The sequence below is a fragment of the Falco cherrug genome, chromosome 1 (assembly GCF_023634085.1).
Source record: "Falco cherrug isolate bFalChe1 chromosome 1, bFalChe1.pri, whole genome shotgun sequence".
NCBI classification, from domain to species: Eukaryota; Metazoa; Chordata; class Aves; order Falconiformes; family Falconidae; genus Falco; species Falco cherrug.
The window spans coordinates 46633349-46650613 of NC_073697.1; the positions used below are offsets into that span (position 1 = coordinate 46633349).

Genomic DNA, 17265 nt, shown 5'->3' on the forward strand with positions numbered 1-17265 from the left:
CCTGGAAAGACAAATTTCTAGTCATCACCCCTGCTGATTTCATGACATCCAGTGTCAATCCCTCCCCCTGCTAGTTAGGGAAAGTATCTTTTTTTCCTGGGATACATACATCAATTTTTTACACACCTCCTTTCATTTGTGCAACACTCTGCGTTCAGGTTACAGTAGGAAAATTCATCAAAGAAGGAATTATCAGGTGCACCTTCAGAAGAATTTAAGTCCTCATTGTATTCATACATTCTAAGCTAAATTCTGGTAAGTCAGACTGCATTCTACCCACATAAAATTTTTACTGGTAAACATAACTTCAAAATGAAAACCAGAAGTCTTATATAAAATCAATTGTATTTTTATTCAGCTCTTCAGAGAATTTTAAGATTAACTACATGTATTCATTAAGCCTTTTCCTTAAAGCCTATCCAAGTAATACTGTCCATTTAAAAATAGGTAAGCTATCCAGGTAAAAAAACCCCAACAACCAACCACAAATAACCAACCCTGCGGTGTATCTTTGGAAGAAAATGCTTGCAATGCATGTAAGAGCTTGAATATTTGTATCTCAAAGTCAAAATTTCTTTAGAAATGGTACTCAGAACTTTAGTTAGTTATGTCTTATTGAGGTTTAACCTGACTAGAACAGTACATAGCTGCAGTCTATCAAGTTTCAACACAATAAAAATACTCATACTGAAGAGATCACATAATAACCTGGTATTTTGGTTTCAAGCTATAGCAAACCTCATGGCAAACAACTGCATTCATATCATGGATCCAAACCAAATCCTGCTTGGACAAAATGCCTTTTTTGGGTCAGCAAAGTATGTTAACCTAAAAAATCAACAGATATGTAACAAGTTTTGCTACTATTTTCCGGAATGCTACAATTACAGAAAGAGCACAACTGTGCAAATAAATAATACAGCCACAGCCCATGTTTTCAGAAACATCTGTTCAGCTGCAGCACACAGGGAAAGTTGGGCTATACATGTATACACACATATGGGGTATTTATACTGACACTGTGCACCCACATATAGATTGTCGTATTGTAATGACATTACATTTATATAACATACTTCAGACTACTAACATTGCCTACCCACAATGTGATGTGGAATTCAGTGACATGGAAAAGCAACACTAAATCACTAGTAATTCAAGAAAATTCTTTAAGTATTTTAGCGCATCACATTACTTAGTTCATTTTTTTCTTAGAAAAATGCTGTAAAAAGGCTGATTCTAAACCCTATCGTTATGTTTGAGAAACATATCAAGATTGGATGGGAGGTAATGTATTTCTTTTTACTGAAGATGGAGAGAGATCTTCTCTAGAAATAGCCCTATATGTGCATGTGGTTCTTCAGGTGATGACCTGAAACTACCATGTAGAAAAATGCCTGTTCTTGTACTCTGTTCTTTTCACGTTCAGTGATTTATTCAAGACAAGTAATATATCACATGACTGTGCTGTGGGAGAGGTCACAGTTTCACCTTCTACTGTCTCTAAGAAGAATACATCACATGCATTTTTACAAGTTGGTTCTCTAACACAGCCTTTAAGAAGCTTACAAACTGTGGAGGCATGCCAGGTTACTTTGAAAATTTAAACTTGGGGAAAAAAATGCTTGTTTTAAGGGATTTAAGCCAGGCACTGTTATTAACATAAATTGTAATTTTATTTTGGTAATTATTACTAAGTTTTCTAAGAGGCACTTCTGTGGATAGAGCACTACCATTAAAAGATGCAAGAGCATTACACACTTATGACTGTTACTTTGTCATACTGTTATATTGGCAAAAGAAGTAAGATGAATAAAAGCAAAGGTCCACTGAAATGAAAACTTCCAATCAATTAAAAGTAAACTTCTGTAAAGAACAACTCTACTGCACAAGCAATTAAGAGACCAAAGCTCTTACTACATGAGATACTACTGGCAACTGAACTACTTTTCTTGTATAAAACCACCTGCAACCACAAGTATCTATTATCTCAGTTTCTCAAGGCCTTTGTGATTTTAACTTTACACATCTTTACAATAAATATTTGTATTCCAAACAGGAAAAAAGCTGTAGGAATTGAATGACTGTCAATGGCAAAACAACTCCAAAATCCTATCTTCTCTTCTGCAACTATTTCAAGGACCGGACCACATACCTTATCTGTGACACATGATGCAAACTTGCTAGAAGTAAATGTTACAAAATACTTATCTGTAAAGGCTGTTGTGTAGTGAGGAGGTGTATGTCAGATGACACTACCCGGGCCCTGGAAGAATCTTCCAAAGGTCAAAAAATCCTGAAGAGGCCATTTCAGACTTCCTAATAACTTTCCCACAGATGTACTGGAAAATATTTTAAATTCAATCACTGATCAGTTCCTTCATTTTTTATTAATTTTCAGACTTGTTAACAAATCTGTCTGAAACTCAGGAACTCAATTAAATCCTATTCAGTTGAAGAGGGACATACCTCTCAAGATCTTTTTTGAGAAAAAGTGACAAAACCATACTACCAGTCTTAATGTCAAATTTTCAGTCTGTACAATCCAAACCAACAGGTACTGAAAAACAGAAAAATCACCCTTATTAATAGGTAGTATAGGTAATTGCATAGTAAATGTATATGTAACAACTGAGATATGCTCAAGCAATTAGCATCCTTAAACCCAAACAGTTTGGACTTTTTTAAGTGTATGACTAAAAAAACCCCACAAACAAAATACTCAACACCAACAATAGAACATATATGTTAGTTCTCCAATGACGCTGTCAAATCTGTTCTCAGTTCCTTATCCCTCTCCAAAACATGGCTTGCAGCCACATTTGTAACCATTTTCTGGCTGGCTGGCTCTAAGTGCAGTTCAGCATCCTGTAGCTAGGCTGAGCCTCTAATCTTTCACGGTTGTGCTTCCAGTACTTCTACCGTTTTTAACATCCTGCCACCTATTCCTGCTCAAAGCAGTTGCCTGTCATGGTAATCAAGACATTTTCATGTAATCACTGACATGTCACCTACAGTAGTGATTTACTGATAAGATCCATCTGATCATGCAGGTAGGAGGTATTAGGGCTTTTATTCTCCTATAAGACCAAAGCTTTAAAACATTCCTTTCTCTCACTATCTGACCCACCTGTCTGCCTGAGGTTACTACCCCTCTAAGGTGGACAACCCAAGCAAGCAAATACCTGCATCTCAGCCCCTGCTGTGTACAGGTCAGTGTAACAACTCACACATTCTCCAACAGCTCAAGGATTTCCATCAAGCAGTATGCCAAATAACTGTTCATTGAAGGGTGTGATGGATAGCTAAAACACTAAGCACTGCATTTGGGTTTAGGAGTAGGGCTTTCTTAAATGTATGGAAATGCTTTTATTGTAATTTACAAATTATTCTGATGCAGATCAGATCAAGAAGTATGCATCAGACCCTATGAATATTAAAACAGTGACTACTGCTTATGATCAGTTTTTGAATTGCAAACCTGAAAAACTTCTGTTAATGATGGTTATTCTTCGGGTATGTAGCATGGCGACTTAGACCTTTGTGATCCTGGCATCTCTTTCAGCGGAAAGGTTACCCCTCAGGAAAAGCTTACAGGCTTTGGAATAGCTGGGCATTCCTTCAGAATATTTAGATAGTTCAGATGTTTGCTGCAATCCCTCCAAAAGTATAAAAAAAGCCCATCACCTAAAAAGCATCGAAATAAGCAATGTAGCTCCTGGAAACTGATAGATTTAACGATGCATAGCATAACCATGTAGGTAGATGGCATATTTTTCTGAATCCTGCTGTTGTTTGAAATAAATGCATCCATCAAAAAATAAGCTAGAGGCAGATTAATGGAATAAAAGCTCCCTATAGGAGTTTTAAATCTTCAAGGATTAAATTCCTTAACCTACAGAAACCTATCCCCTTCATAAGTGTAGGGGACCAGGAGAAGGAATACAACTGGTATAGTTTGGTGAACACTTGCGAAGATTAGTAAGAACTGTACAAATGTATTAAAGAAAACCAAAAGTATCAATGAAGTCTAACCAAAGTAATTTTCTCAGTTAGCCCTTTTGCTGAAGAGTCAAAACCCAAGTTAAACTTAAAAATTGAAAGAATTTAACCTACGTTAAAACTTGAAAAGAGAATAGTACTGAAAAATATAGAGGGATACCCTTATTCCATCCAAGATATAAGAAAGCAAAATATGGGTTAAAAAATCCCAGTAATTACAAAAAATGACATCTGGTGAATAAAATCCCAAGGAAGAGGTAAAAGTGGAGAGGAACTGAAAAGGTTTACACCTGTTTTCAACACTGTAAAAGAAAGCTTTGGAGTCTGCACCCCAGTAGAATATGAAGTCTCAGAAACAAATCTAACAGGCCTTTCAACCAAACCCACTATGAAATACATTCAAATTAAAAAAAGTTAAAACATACCCAAGTGTTATTCATCGTATTATGCAAACATCTAAAATGCAAAATTTGGCTCGGCAAGTTGGACAAGGCACTTGGCTTGACAGCCAGGTCTCTGGGTGCTGCTGATCCTGTCGACTCGCAAACCATTTGCCCATGCAGGTGAGGCACCACATGGGACGACAGTAGCATTGCTGGCATTCCCCTTCATTTGGCTCCTGGCAGTTCTTGACGAGCTTGATGTTAGCGATAGTCTGCATACACCCTATGCATGGCTCCAGCTCCTAAAGGAGGAGAAAAATGTCAAAATAATGAACTGCACAGAATGGTTTCTGTTACTGCTTTTCAAAGGCTTTTGGAAAATTATCTGTGCACAGGCATAGCAGGAATCTGAGTTGGGCAGAGCCTCAAAGCAGAACTGCCCCATCAGAAGACACCAAATGGTTTCCATCTTCACAGCAGTGTTTTATTAGAACACCCTCTAATGAATGAGAACAAAATACCTCTTTAAACAGAAAACTGAAAACTGCTGCATGAGACTGATTAAACAAAAATGACTGGAAATAAACATCTCTCCCTCTGAAGAGCGCCACCTGTTTCCAGAGCACAGCAGCCAGAGCAAGGTATGCAAGTAGCCCTCCTTATCATTCAGACATAGTATTTTTCAAAAAGCATACCAATATAAAGGACAATAAACAAAGTAAACAGTTCTTACCATTTATTACAGCAAATGGCTGTTCTTGTCTTCCGTCTTGGTAAGTAAGAGGCATAAATAACAGAGGAAATTAGGGCTTTACTGAACACAATGGGCGCTCATCTTGAAGAACCAGAAATCCACTTAATTTTTCTTGGCTAATATTAGAATAATTCATATTTCCCTGAAGTTAATTACGCCACACAAACTTGCAGTTGCATATAGGAAGATCATCTTGCTATGAAGTGATTTACAATTAATAAACAATAATTAGCGTTTCCCATGTGTACTCCAGCCCATGCTCCCCAAGAACTTAACAAAATTCAAAAGACAGCACACTGAACAGGCACGGAGACCTGAATACTATTCATACCACTACTGGTGTAACAAAAAGCAGCTCTGCTTTGTGATCTCTAGTTCCCACCTCCACTGTCTCTTCCCTCATCAGCTCAAGTGTCTGTTCAACCACACTGGCAGCTTGACTGTGGGGCGGATCCAGATGAAAACTAGTCATCTTTCTTTGCCTCTTTTAACCTCAATTACTTCCCCCAACCAGGTTCATTGCAGGCAAAGTCTTGTGTCAACATGGGGACAAGGAGTGTGCAGGAAGCAGGACTGCTTCTTTCAGAGGCTGTTATCAGCTTTAACTTAGGAAATTAGGGCTTATCTTAGTTTTTCGGCAGGAAAAACTCTTAGCATAGAACAGTTAAATAACTTTTTTCACTTATTAATAGAGCTCCAGAACAGGGAGGAACCCCATGCTGTATTTTTAATGTCTGTATCATAACTTCTGATGTTATTTATCACTCAATGTCATACCAAAGTTCAGTAGTTCAGCTGACATTTAAATGTGTCACTAATTAAAAGCCCTGCAAGAAAGCAACTCAAGTGAATAGTATCTTCTATTTTGAACATTTCTTTTTGCTGTACGCTGGCACTGCAATCAGAACAAACAACCACATTATGTGCAGACATATCTGATCCAGTTTTATTTTAGCTAGCTCATGTAACCATATAGTGAAGACACCATATAAGCTGCATGACATTACCAAAGATATCAACTACTCACTACATTAGCTGAAACATCTGACACACTGCAAAGTCACCAGAACCAGTTTTATTAGTTACCTCTGGTACACTGAACAGTGCTCTACTCACACTTCCAAATGTTGAACAAGTATAGTAATGACCAGGTCTCCGTGAATATTACTGAAGGTAGGACTCTATGGCGTTACTGACAACTAAAGCAAGATCCAGTTAAGAATAATTCATTTATTTCAGCAGAAGATCCAGCAAAATCTGGCTGTCTAGAAAAGCAAGCTGTAATGCAGCAAACTGCCTAAAGAACAGGCATTACAACTGCGATTCTAGCTCCCCATAAACTTTCTGGAAATATAACCTCACCATTTCCAAATAAAATTTTAATGGAAATTATTATAGGGGACTTTCTTCCACTATGCTGTTTCTCATGTCTTAAAAATGCAATGCTCATGATACAGTTCATCTCCTCACAGAAGGCACAGAAGAAGCTGCCAGAACTGTATTTACTGCATGTTTACTGAAATGGAAGGTAAGCCCTGTGACAGAGGCACCCACACTGACCGACTGAACAGCATTTTGGTTTAGTCTTCACGGACAAGGAGACCTGACTACAGTCAGTCCTGCTGTGCAGACCTTGAGAAATTGTGCTAGGCCATGTCTTCTCAGGAGCTGATGGTGCCAGCCTGAGCTGGAACTATACGAAAATAAAATTGCCACAGCTGCACACCCTCACTGGAGGGGAGTGTGACTACCAGTCAATCACTTTATGCTACAAATATCCATAGCTCCCCCACCCCCCCCAACCCTGAGTCCATTAAGCTCTCCTGTAAGGCAGCGGGCTGCACAGTGGTGATCTCCCCTTAGGCAGGACGCCTCTCAAGGTTACTCCTTAAGGTCAAGAGACTCCTTACCCAGCATCTCTTATCTACAATGAAGTAAGACATTTTATATAAGATCTAAAGCATACTGTATACAAACTAGCTTAATTATTAGAATTGTAGTAGGTCACGGGGTGTCTGACTGCTGTTTGATTACCATTTAATTACTATTTAATTACTGTTTTATTCTTTTTAAATAATCATTGTTTAATAACTATTGTTTGCTCATAATATAATCATTGTTTAATAAAACTGGTTAACCCCACAACTTCTCTTAATAATTCACCTGCAACAAGGATTGGCATAGTCAGCATTAGGGCGGGCTCAATCACTGACTACTTATGGAGGCATGGGATTAGCCCTTCGCTGAAATTTTTGGAATATTGGGCATGTGAAAACTGGGATAATTGGAATAAGATAGAGGAACAGTTAAACCTCACTAATGGGAAAATGAGAGACGGTAAAGAAGAGGAAATAATATGCAAAACATTGGAAACATGTTTGGAAGCAGCCTGTCAGTATAAGGAATGCAAGGAAAGGGAAATGCAAATCTTAGAAGATAAGGTTGAAAGAAAGCAACAAAAGAAAAAAATCAGTTTATTTACAGCCAATTACTATTTTACAATAATGCTTGCTTGGCTCACAAATATATGTAAAAAGTCCACAGATGTAAATAAAGCCCAATTTGAAAGAAAATGGACAACCTTTTCTTGCTAGGAACTTGAGAGTCCTAATTGTGCTGGCAGTCTGTAATTGCCCTCATACCACTTCCTTTGTGCACCTATACGAATCAAAGAATATTTTGGGTTGGAAGGGACCTTAAAAGATCTAGCCCAACTCCCCCTGCCATGGGCAGGGATACCTTCAACTACATCAGGTTGCTCAGAGCCCTGACCAATGTGATCTTGAATGGTTCCAGGGATGGGCGTCTATCATCTCTCTGGGCAACCTGGTCCAGTGTTTCGCCACCCTCATCATAAGACATTTCTTCCTTATATCTACCCTGTTTCAGTTTAAGACCATTGCCTTTTGTCCTATTGCAACAGGCCCTGCTAAAGTCTGTCCCCATCTTTCTTACAACCCCCCAGTAAGTACTGAAAGGCTCCAATAAGGTCTTCCTGGAGCTTTCTCTTCTTCTCTAGGCCGAACAACCCCAGCTCTCTCAGCCTGCCTTCATAGGAGAGGTGCTCCGTCCCTCTGATCATCTTCATGGCCCCTCTGTGGACCTGCTCCAACAGGTCCATGTCCTTCTTATGCGGGGCCCCCAGAGCTGGATGCAGTACTGCAGGTGGGCTCTCACCAGAGCAGAGGAGCAGAATCACCTCCCTTGACCTGCTGGCCATGCTGCTTTTGATGCAGTCTGGGACACAGTTGGCTTTCTGGGAGACGAGCACACATTGCTGACTGGTGTCTGGCTTTTCATCCACCAGTACTCCCAATTCCTTCTCCTCAGGGCTGCTCTCAATCCATCCAGGAAATCAAATGAGTTTTATATTACTGGCATTTGTCACCTCCTGGATTTGCTCCTTAAGATGTTGATATCTCCCTAACTTTCTCAGCCACTGCATCAGCAGTGATGATGGTTTACTCTCATATCTAACAGTTAAGTCCATCACAGAAGCCTGACCTCTCTTGACAAGTATCATGTCAAGTTTACATAATTAATTTTGATGGTCTTTTTAAATTGGCTCCTGAAATATTACCCGTTCTTTCTTTTTAGCTTCCTCTGCCAAGGTGGTTGTGTCTCTTTACTCTAGCACCTTGAACCACAGCGCAATATCCAATACGGAAAATGTCTCACTCTCTGCTTGACAATGCCGTTTTTAATTAGTGTGTCCTGCCTTACCTCTTGCCAAAAGCTCTCTTGTGGGGTAGACTTTAGCTCTTAATTGTAATTCGGTGATGAGCTTTCTGTGAGGAATATCCCTATAATATTAAATCCAGTTATTACTAATTTTATCCTTGTCAAAGTTGGTAATCCCATGGCCTTGGGATGGCAACTTGGTCCAATTCAAAAATTCCTGCTTTCACCAGTCACAGGGTCTCAGAAAGATGACCTTCAGAGCAGACATCTCCCATTCCAAGACTGGTTCCCCACTGCCCACAGCTTCTGAGATTGACATGACTGCTCAGGGGTCCCAAGTAGATGGCATTTTCTCTTTATCACCACCTGCCATAATCTATAGTTTTTCAGACTCTTTCTCTATACCAGGGGTCCTCAAACTACGGCCTGCGGGGCGGATACGGACCCCCCGGGGTCCTCAATTCGGCCCCCAGTATTTACAGAACCCCCCGCACCCCCCACCAGGGGTTGGGGGGGGAAACCAAGCAGCCGCAGATGACTGCCTCCCACTTCATCCGCACGCCGGCCCCCTGTTTAAAAAGTTTGAGGACCCCTGCTCTATACCTTCTTGCCAGACAATAGATCTTATAGCATCATCCAATGACTGTGTGATTCCTGACAGTCTATGGGCCTGCACACTAGGAATCCATCCAGAGAGCCTGGTAATACCCAGCCCTCCACACCAAGTGCTGGAATACAGGATGGCATCACAGGTACGTGCAGGCAGATGTAACCAATCCTTGATGGCCGCGTGAATTGCCAGATCAAGGGTCTTGTAGGCATGTGGCTTTCACACTGGCTTGGTCTGCTAAGTAAATCAATCACGAGATAGTGTATCTGTTCAAGATGTCCACTTTCTGAAAAAACTTCAACAAAGCCTGCCCAATCTGCTTTAACCATTTGTTGTTTTTCTAGTACTTTTGGCTTAGATATTCTAACCCACGGCCTCTATACGTAGTCCCAGGTATTTTTCCAAACTACTTGGATCAATCATATTGAGAAGCATGCCATTTACTGTCTGTGCCAGACAGTCATTAACTGTGTAAGAATCCTTTGTAGGCTGAATGTAAAAGGCATGGCACTTCTCCCCTTGTGTTTTGAGGCTGTTAAGATTGCAGAAGACCTCTAGAATTTAAATATTTTTCTGCATTCCATCTCAAGATTCACTTCATAGGACCAAGCTGTCTGCGAAGACTGCTAGGTAGATCTATCCTGGCTACTAAAAGATGTAAGCAGTCCAGAGTGATCCTGCCAAGACTTGTGTTATTCTCCCTTTCCAGTAACAGTACTGGAAATGAGACTGGAATGCCTCTCTTGGAGATAGGATTGATCATCAGAGGAATATTCATCCTTCTCACAGGAGTAATTATCATCAAGATGGACCAGATCCGGTTTACACCTCGACAAGCCCGGTGCACAGGGTGGAGGCCCTCACTTCTTTTATTTGTGCGAAACAATATGGTAACTGTAGTACATTCTGCATCATCCATGTTTAAAATTGATGGAAGTACAGGGATATTGGGGGAACCAATAAAAAACCTAACAATGACAATTGTAAAAGCAAGTAAGAATCACCTTATTTCTGTTACACTAGGTGACAAGAATCTCTATTGAATGTAATGTGACAAATTATGCAAAGGAAAACACCTACATGATCATCAAGAAGATAAATCAAACTCAATCAAAAAGCAAAGTAGGCTGTCCCTCATGCCCAAATTGTATTATTAGTTTCCTCTTTAATGACACAACTATAGAAGCAGTGCACCTGTGGACAGATAAAGGGAGAGAGAGTGAAAATGGACTATCCCTAAAAGCATGCTGCCATCTACTCCCTGACCTCACACTATGCCAACAACTGCCGCTACTACCTATCAACCTACTTCCTATTCTATTATTCCCACAACTGACCAAGCTACGTATCCACAAATTTCTGTGACTGGACCCCTACACTAATAAATGTACAGAACAGGAAGAAGTCATATTTAACCTGGTGTGATCCCTGAAAAGGGTAAAACTGTCCATATATACTAATCCATGTAAGAACACTTTGGAAAGACTTAATTGTTGATAGAAATCTTACCCATAATGTGATCAATCAATCAAATGTGTATCTTCATAACTTTGTAAACATTACTGGATGTGACTTCAATTGCACAGCCCCAGTGACCTCATACGTACTGTTAAAGGAAAACTATACACTGTATCAAGACATTTTACCTTTTCTCATCGGAATAAACTTGACACTGTTTCACAAGCTACTTGAAACATAAAGACTTACAGGCCTTATTACAAAAAGTACAACAACAAAGCAAAAATGCAGTAACTGTACATCGCAATAGAGAAGACATACTTCTCTGCATACTAGGAAGAGTGAAGAAAGATGGGGAACATCACTGGTAGGAAACCCTACTATGATGGTCTCCAATGGCAACAGATGTATTGAATGCCAGGTTACATCCTGTAGTAATAATGTTTGCCTTCCTGATAGTTTGTTTTGCTGTTACTGTCTTTTTATATATTTGAGTCTGGGTTTTGGACCAATCGGTGTATCTCATTATAAAACATACACAGTATCTTGCTACTGATTGTATGGACCTATCTTATAATCAACTTACTTTTTTTTTTTTCATTTGTCACTTAACCCTCCAGTAGACAACATGATGCTATTACTGCCTCGTATTTACAGCACAGAGGCAAGAGATGGCTGTACCACCACTCTGTGAAGCAAAGTGAATTGACCGTCATCACGGGGTGGAGTGTGATGGATGCACCCACCATGACCAACTGAACAGCATTTTGGTTCAGCCTTCACGGACAAGGAGACCTGACTGGAGTCAGCCCTGCTGTGTAGACCTTGAGAAACTGTGCTAGGCCAAGTCTTCTCAGGAAGGTAGGGAATCTAAGCCATGTCTTCTCAGGAGCTGATGATGCCAGCCTGAGCTGGAACTAGATGTAACTAGAACTGCCATGGCTGCACACCTGCACATACAACAAAGGGGGGGTTGACTATGAGTCAATCATTTTACACTATAAATATCAGTAGCTCCCCCGAGCCCACCGAGCTCTCCCATAAAGCAGCAGGCTGCGCAGTGGTGATCACCCCTTACGTAGGATGCCTTTCAAGGTTATTTCATGAGGTTGAGAGATATGTGACCTAGCACCAGTTATCTACAGTGAAGTAAGTGACATTTTACATTAGATCTAAAGCATATTGTATACAAGTTAGAAGCTAGCTTGATTATTAGAAGTGTAAAGTTGTAGAGTGTTTGACTGCTGTTTAATTACCATTTAATTACTTTTTGATTACTGTTTAATTACCATTTAATAACAATAATTTAATAAGTATAATTTAATCATCATTCTATTTTGGCTTAAGACTTTAATAAAACCTTTGGGTTAACCCCAGAAGAATGATTTCTCTTAATAATTCACCTGTGACAGCCTTCAGCAAACAGTTATCAATTACAGAGTAATCACAGGCTCAACTATATTGCAAATATAATTATTACAGTCTCATATGGATAGAAGGTCTCACCTGAGTGCTTGGAACAGAATACGTCTGGTTAATTTCCACCAGAGATGTAAAGGTTTCTAGAAATAAGTCACTAAGGCTTTGATGGATCACAACATTAGCTGCATTGATAATAGGAGCACGGAGCTTTTCTCGGAGCTCCCCATACTCTGTGGAGTTCAACCTGAAGAAGAAAAGATGGAACAAAATGTCATCATGATTATCCATTCAAATACCTTGATAGTACGTTGCAGAGGCTAGCATCAGAGAAGTGAATCCACAGAAAAGCTATTTAGTCAGAATATAAGTCACATACTAACCAGAATAAATACACAGCAAGCATTTTGTTTTCTTTTGCTGTTTAGTTGCAGTTATATTAGACAACAGAACACGCTGTCCTCCTTCATATCCCTGTCAGACTACTGACAAGATATGCCAGAGATTAACTAAAACATCATACAAAAATAAAGGATGGCTTTTGAAGTAATCACCATGAACAAAAGCAACACAGGTACATAAATAATGCATTAACTGTAAAGTATTGCACGCACAACTTCTGTCCACCTTTTAATGCCTACTTACTTAGACTATATGTAGTTTATAAACTCCTGAGGACAGAAATCAGAGTTATGTCATGTGGCACATATCACAAGGCGATACAGTACATGTAAGCGTCAGAAGAATGTCAATCTGTATTAGTTACTGTGATTTTATAATACAGGCTTAGATGAAACCTGAAATTTCACAAAGGCTACAAACAGCTGCTGAATGTGACTTGCACTCTGATTCAAGCCTGTATTAAGTTGCGTTTCACACTAGGTTGCTTCTGCTGAAGTCTAAGTAAGGCCCACAGACCTCAAGTGGCATATGAAACCTTGTGCAGACCCTTTAATGACACATTACTGTTGTTACCCCTTTTTACTATAACAGTTTTAAATGGTAGATTCAGAACTCCCCAGCTCGATGTTTCCATTCACTAAACAGCTTTCATGGAGAAGCCCTGGGAACATCACCCTGAAATTCCTCGTTCTTCCTACCACTCACTGACTGGATTCCAGTACAATGCAACGCTGGCTTAGCTTTAGCTCCCGGTGGTCTCCATTGTTTTAACTACTATAGGATAATGTTGTTTGTTAAAAGAAGCTATCTGTGCAAATAACAGAGACCTTTCTATCCTGAGGAAAAATTCACATTGAACACATGGGACCATGTGGCCTGCCTGCACAAAAATGTTTTTCTTCCAGAAACACCCCACTGTATCTAATTCTGATTCTGGATATATGCAATGATCCTATATCCTTAATAGGGGAGTTTTTTCCTATGGCACTTAAATCCTCTATGACTGCATTCTAGCAGAGGTTTGCTATTTCTGACACATCTTATTATAAGAACTTTGAAACACTGTTTCTCAGTGCTGTTCTGTTTAGCAACAAAATATAATTTTGGGGGTTTGGATTTTTTTTTTCCCTAAAAGGACTTGTCAAAGCCACCATGATTTTTCTCAGCTGGAGATGTAGTTTTATCACTCTGGCACTGAAGCACTTGCAGAAGAAAATCATTAGTTGTTTGATACTTATTTGGTCACCACTCTCACAGGTCTATAAAAGTCTCTTCTTTTCTTAGGATTGTCATGCTTGCCTTAACTAACCTCTCGTTCTGAGCTCTGTTCACCTGGATCTAACAAAACCACCTCTATGCCTTCTTTATGCTTGCCAGGACCCCTCTGCTAACCCACAAGTCTGGTCATATGCCTACTTTCAGTTAACTAGTAAATAAATGCTGCCGATGTACAGATTTACAGCAAACAGGTATTCAAATGCCTTTTCAAATATATAGTTTTAGGAGCACCAACGTGGCTTTGTGTAGTCCTTTTAATGACACAGTAACAACAGACTTTAGCACCATTCTACTCAGTTACGGGTTTCTGCAGTTTGTACTTTTGCCTAACTACACAGAGAGACTGCTGAAAAGAATTTCATGGGCCCTTGGAAAACAAGCCCTAACAGTTCACAGCACGTTTGCTATGATTTACTGCTACAGGAACACATACATCAGAAATGGATCAAAATTACTTCCTTGCTCTGAGGGCATTTGGCTTGCAGTAGCTCAGCGAGAACTCTTCTGAGCAGTGACAAAACTACGAGTCTTGAGCAGAAGGAAAAGAAGTGTCATGGGTGAACAACAGCCAGTGTTAGACAAATAACTATTTCTCCTCCTCCAAAATTGTGAAGCGCAAAGACTCTCCCTTTCATTCCTGTTCTCCATCTTTCACCTGTTTTTCTAGTTACTTCTTTCTGCATCCAGTACAATCCTCTTAAGAACAGATCAAACAGGGAAGTCCCTCTGTTTAACTATTGTGCATTCAATACTGCAGGTGTGTGAATCCTTATAAATAACCTTTCTTCACTGCACCGAGTGGCAGAACTGCACATAAAACATCTCTGAACACCAGACAGGGAGCAAAACCTGGAGAAGAGACGAGACCCAAGAAGTCTTTACATCTGCCACAAAAGCACTTCATTAGCACCATCAGACGGCATATATATAATATAATTGTATAGTTGTTTTACCGGATATCAAATGCCTTCACGTAGGGATTAATACTGGCAACACGGATGGTGAGGAACTGCACAGGCATATTTGAGTCTGGGGTGAGTTCATGCTGTCTGGAGTCTGTCACAGTCAAATGAATGTCCTGCTGCTGGGCAACATGTAAACAGTAGGTGGTCACTTTAATCACCCATGTGTCCGTAACAATCACCCTCGCTCCTGGGGCTCCAGTAGCAAATTTGTCGATTCTCCTAAATTCTGTATTGATGGAAGAAGCTACCTCCCTCCAACCAGACTGTGGGAGAGCATGAACAGCAAGTGTTCGGGCTAACGGATGATTATTCCAACCTTTCCGTGACCAGTAATACGCCAGGGCACTGGTGACTGCTGGAAAGAGAACAGCAAAGAAGAAGAAAGTTTTCCATCCTTTTGAAGCCAGGTAGAAAAAGCAAAGATGTTTTTCAGGTGCAGCAAAGCACATACCAAGGTAATAACCTGCAAGGAAAAAGACTTACTTTCAGAAAGCAATTAAGTACACACATAAACACATACCCCTGAATCATACAGCTATCTAACCAATGAGCTCACCTCCAAGAGAGCTGTTGTACTTCCAGATGACAACTCAAATTCAAGCCTCTTGTCCTAAGCAATCGGAGGTAAATTCTTACCTGCCACTGATTTTTACCAGAATTACATAGCTATATGAAGCTGATTTGAATTTGCAGGTTAAATAAAATTACCTGTAAGATGCCACTTTTAACAGAATTATATACTTAAAAGGAAGCCAATTTGAATTTGCTGGTTGAATAAATTTACCTGTAAGGTGCCACTTAGTTTTAGCAGAAGTATATGGCTAAAGGAAGCTGATCTGAATTTGCTGGTTAAATAAAATGCTATTCCTTTGTAACTGCATGTATGCTGATGCAGCCAACTAGTTACAAAGTCTAGGGTATATGCTGCAAAGAAGCTTGAGCGACAGTAAAACCCTGCATTTCCAATCTGTGTAGCCTGATTCACCCACACCTGCGTGCACCCAACACGCGGACTCGGGTGAAGAACACCGGGCACAACAGGTTTCCGAGCGCAGGCTCACCCAGCAACGGGCTCGCCTCTCGATGCAGTCTCCCCGCTGTGTCTTTGCCCGTGGGGACCCCCCCCGGCCCCCTCGCCCGCCGCCGGCCGGGGCTCACCCAGGGGCAGGAGGGAGTGCGCCAGCAGCGTGCCGGTGCTGCGCCGCAGGTGGTACTGCACGAAGGCCGCGTCCTCGCTGCCCAGCCAGGCGGCCAGCAGGCTCTGCACCGTCAGCCCCGCCGAGCGCACCTCGTCGGGCGGGAAGACGAAGCAGACGGCGAACACCAAGTAGGCCAACGTGAAGGTCACCGCCGGGCTCTCCATGCTGCGCCCCGCCGGGCACGGCCCGCTCCCACCGCGGCCCGACCCGCCGCCGCCCCGCGGCTCCCTGGGAGCGGTAGTTCCCGCCTCAGCCCCGGATGGACGGCGCGGCCGCTGCCAGGCTGGCAGTTCCGCCGGGGCGGGGCGGGGCGGGGCGGGGCGGGGCGGGGCGGGGCGGGGCGGCGGCGCGGCCGCGGGAGCCCCGGCCGGGTCTGGTCCCTCCCGCTGGCGGGCCTCAGGCGCGGAGCCGCTCCGCCCCGGCCGTCCCGGGGCGAGCCCCCGGGGCCCCGCTCCCGCTGGGGACTGGCTGGCTGTCTCACCCCGTCTGCCCAGGGCTGGTCAGGGCTCGCATCTCCCAGCGGCCAACCCTCCCCGTGGCCTCACGCCTTACAAACCTCTCAGGTCATGCTTCACAGGCCTGGCAAAAGAGACCAATTCCCATGATCTTCAAGGTCTTTTCCAACCTAAATGGTTCTACAGTTCTGTGATTCTAAATGTAAAAGAACTGCAGAATGAGGGCAGCATCCTGAAGTTGGCAAATGGCCTGTTCCACTTAAGGGTCTGCAAAACCATTTTTTTTCCTGGTATATTTTATGTAATGTTTTCTTCCCAGAATGATTGAGACAGGGATGTAAGCTCTTAAAGGGCCTTAAAGAGAGACAGATTTTAAGACACCTTTGTACACTCCTGAACACAGTACAAGGGAGAAGCCTGACATCTCTGGTTGGTATTGAAGTACAAATAATAACTAACAGTCACAAAAATCACTATTTCTCTTAGAAAGCAACAAACCCACTGCGTGCACCCTGTAATAACCATAAATAGCCATTATTTGTCTCTTAGAGAAAGGGGAAATTGCACAACTGGAAAAGCACAGCAGAGGAAACAACATGCAATGTTACACACTACTGATGGGGAACTAAATCAATAGGAAATGCAGCCCACAGAATGCA

At 41.5% G+C, this 17265-nt stretch overlaps 1 protein-coding gene across 5 annotated transcripts; it reads right to left on the reverse strand.

The window, feature by feature from the left end:
• Positions 1-328: 328 nt before the first annotated feature.
• On the reverse strand, positions 329-16417 carry TMEM129 (transmembrane protein 129, E3 ubiquitin ligase). Of its 5 annotated transcripts, none has more exons than XR_008730124.1 (5): positions 16111-16413; positions 14941-15415; positions 12395-12554; positions 2470-4687; positions 329-2342 (listed from the first exon to the last, which is right to left on the reverse strand). XR_008730124.1 is itself a non-coding variant. In XM_055698248.1 (5 exons), the coding sequence occupies exons 1-4, from the start codon at positions 16313-16315 to the stop codon at positions 4439-4441; spliced, it is 1089 nt and encodes a 362-aa protein (XP_055554223.1). In that variant the 5' UTR covers positions 16316-16414; the 3' UTR covers positions 329-2342; positions 4428-4438. The 5 variants fall into 5 exon arrangements, 4 of the variants coding, with proteins under 4 accessions (XP_055554223.1, XP_055554145.1, XP_055554260.1 ...); XM_055698248.1 differs by having other exon boundaries at positions 4428-4687; positions 16111-16414; XM_055698170.1 differs by having other exon boundaries at positions 329-2560; positions 4428-4687; positions 16111-16414.
• Between the last annotated feature and the right edge of the window lie 848 nt (positions 16418-17265).

Excerpts from the sequence above, each read along its gene's own strand:
- TMEM129 (XM_055698248.1), bottom strand. The coding sequence starts at position 16,315 with ATGGAGAGCCCGGCGGTGACCTTCACGTTGGCCTACTTGGTGTTCGCC. Across the intron at positions 15,416-16,110 it reads GCACTCCCTCCTGCCCCTGG|GTTATTACCTTGGTATGTGC; the intron begins GTGAGCCCCGGC and ends TTTTCCTTGCAG. Across the intron at positions 12,555-14,940 it reads GTGAAGGCATTTGATATCCG|GTTGAACTCCACAGAGTATG; the intron begins GTAAAACAACTA and ends TTTCTTCTTCAG.